Below are 3,069 nucleotides of genomic sequence, written 5' to 3' on the forward strand. Positions count from 1 at the left end.
AATATCTCACTCTCACACATTATCATCTGTCTTATCTGTCTTATTATTATCTCTGTCTCAATATCGATACATTATTTGGTTAACTTACAGGGGAAAAATAATTCAATCATTGGGGATGATTTACTTTTTGAAAAAATGCATAATTATTATAAATGAAAGCGCTACTTAAATCACTAGTTGCCAAAAGAACAACGCTGCTGGTGACATAAATAACACTGAGTTAGACAATAACACTGAGCACGTGTCACACTGCAGGATTTCATGCAGCATGCATGAAATAACACTGAGTTACACAATAACACTGAGTTAGACAATAACACTAAGTTAGACAATAACACTGAGTGAGACAATAACACTGAGTTAGACAATAACACTGAGTTAGACAGTAACACTGAGTTACACAATAACACTGAGTTAGACAATAACACTGAGTTACACAATAACACTGAGTTAGACAATAACACTGAGTTAGACAATAACACGTGTCACACTGCAGCATGGCGGCCGCAGTGTACGTGGTGGTGACGCTGCTGGTGATATAAATTACACAGAGTCACACAAGAACACTGAGTACGTGTCACACTTCAGGATTTCATGCAGCATGCATGAAATAACACTGAGTTAGACAATAACACTGAGTTACACAATAACACAGTGTGTGTCACACAGCAGCATGGCGGCCGCAGTGTACGTGGCAGTGACGCTGCTGGGGATATTCAGGGCCGCGCAGGCGCAGGTTTACGGGGCGGGTGCCTGCCCTGAGTACCAGACGTCTGATGCCTTCAACCTTCAGCACATCAGCGACGTGAGATTAAAAATTTTTGTTAAATAAATAATTTTTAAAAATGAATAATTTCTAAATAATTAAAAAAAATAATAATAATTTTTGTTAAAAAATGTATGGTTTTTTATAGAATTTCGAAGTTACGGTTAAAGATTATTTTATTGTTAACATATACATGGTTTTTATGGAATTTTAAGGTTAAGGGGAATTATTATACGCTGAGCGCATGGCATAAGAATTTTTCTTTATATATCAATTGACTAAGTCGAGGATGGTTAGTCAGCAAAGTTTTAATTATGAGATTTGATCAAATATTTATTATGATAAGGTCACGATAGTTATGATAATACCATGGTGAATGATAATACCATTGTGACAATACCATTGCGACGATGATGATACCGTAGTGACAATATCATAGTGATGATAATAATGCCATAGTAACAATACTACGGAGATAAATGATAATACCATAGCGACAATATAATAATGATGAAGATACCATAGTGAGCACTCAGAGAAATAAGTCTCTGTATGGTCTTAAGTTTGTCCTGGTACATGCAGCTGGTGGAGCGAGGTGGTGTAGTACCATACCTGTCATCAGGCACCATCACAGAGCGCTACCAGTCATGTCAGTACCTGAGACTGCAGGATGGTGGAGTCTTCACCTACACATACAAGGATGTGTGAGTACCTATTCATGTTCCTACAGACAATTTTAAATTTTTTTAATTGAAAAATTTGATTATATTAAGAGTGAGTACCTATTCATGTTCCTACCGATAATTTTAATTTTTTTTTTAATTGAAAAGTTTGTATTATATTAAGAGTGAGTACCTCTTCATGTTCCTACAGACAATTTTAATTTTTTTTTAATTGAAAAGTTTGGATTATATTAAGAGTGAGTACCTATTCATGTTTCTACCGATAATTTTAATTGAAAAGTTTGGATTATATTAAGAGTGAGTACCTATTCATGTTCCTACAGATAATTTTAATTTTTTTTAATTGAAAAGTTTGGATTATATTAAGAGTGAGTACCTATTCATGTTCCTACAGATAATTGTAATTTTTTTTAATTGAAAAGTTTGGATTATATTAAGAGTGAGTACCTATTCATGTTTCTACCGATAATTTTAATTGAAAAATTTGGATTATATTACGAATAATCCACCATTACTAATATAAGATGCTACCTTTCTCAAAACATTTTTCATCTGGATTTNAGGTCCTGTCTCTTATACACATCTAGATGTGTATAAGAGACAGGGCGAACGCTGTATCACCTAAAGTTTCATGTATCAGCATTCATTCATTCATTTGCGCCTGTCTCTTATACACATCTAGATGTGTATAAGAGACAGGTCCAGTATACCGTAGCTGTGTTCATCAAAACAGTTCAGTGAAGTTTTACGTGAACGAATGCTCGTGATTTTTGGAAGATAATAAAAGAAGCTTTGAAGGATCAGCCGCCATGACAGGTCGCAATATCAGGGCTGCTTGTATGTAAGCCGCTTGCACTCACAGAAATAAATGAGATTTTGTCCAAATAATGCTGCACTTTTTGTCTATTGTGAGTCATACTGACCCAGTTTGACCCGGCAAAAGAGCGTATGAGTGCTACGTACTCGAACTGTTGATAAAAAATTGTCTCTATTTGTACAATATAACTCATACGTAATTTTATTCGTTTTTTATACTAACGACTTTTTAAAATATTTATTTCTGATACAATTTATTATTATAATATTTATCATTATAATATTGAATACATTTGTGTTGAAGTGCTCAGGTGTCTCTATTTGGAAAATATAACTCATACGTAATTTCATTCGTTGTTTATAATAATGATTCTTTAAAATATTTATTTCTGATATAATTTATTATTAATGATGTTTATCATTATAATATTGAATACATCTTTGTTACAGTGCTCGGGTATCACTATTTGGAAAACATTACTCATACGCAATTGTATTCATTTTTTATAATAACGATTTTTTAAAGGCTTATTTCTCATACCATTTATTATTAATAATATTTATCATTATAATATTAAATATGTTTGTATTGAAGTGCTCGGGTGTCACGATTTGGAAAATATGACTCATACGTAATTTTATTCGTTGTTTGTAATAATGATTTTTGTTAAATTTTTTTTCCATACCATTTATTCTTAATAATATTTATCATTATAATATTGAATACGTTTGTATTGCAGTGCTCGGGTCGGACGTGACGGGCAACGTGCGGCTGTACCCTGTGTTAGTGGACGATCAGAAGCA

General features: G+C 33.0%; 1 protein-coding gene across 1 annotated transcript; it reads left to right on the forward strand.

Annotated features, from left to right (window-relative positions):
- Positions 1-497: 497 nt before the first annotated feature.
- On the forward strand, positions 498-1,470 carry LOC108679745 (the record flags this gene model as incomplete). Its single annotated transcript, XM_018168461.1, has 3 exons — positions 498-533; positions 656-805; positions 1,349-1,470. Coding segments are annotated over exons 1-3 (308 nt in total), but the record flags the coding sequence as incomplete, so codon positions are not given.
- Positions 1,471-3,069: the final 1,599 nt, after the last annotated feature.

Source organism: Hyalella azteca, unplaced genomic scaffold (genome assembly GCF_000764305.2).
Source record: "Hyalella azteca isolate HAZT.00-mixed unplaced genomic scaffold, Hazt_2.0.2 contig13411, whole genome shotgun sequence".
Taxonomy (NCBI): domain Eukaryota; kingdom Metazoa; phylum Arthropoda; class Malacostraca; order Amphipoda; family Hyalellidae; genus Hyalella; species Hyalella azteca.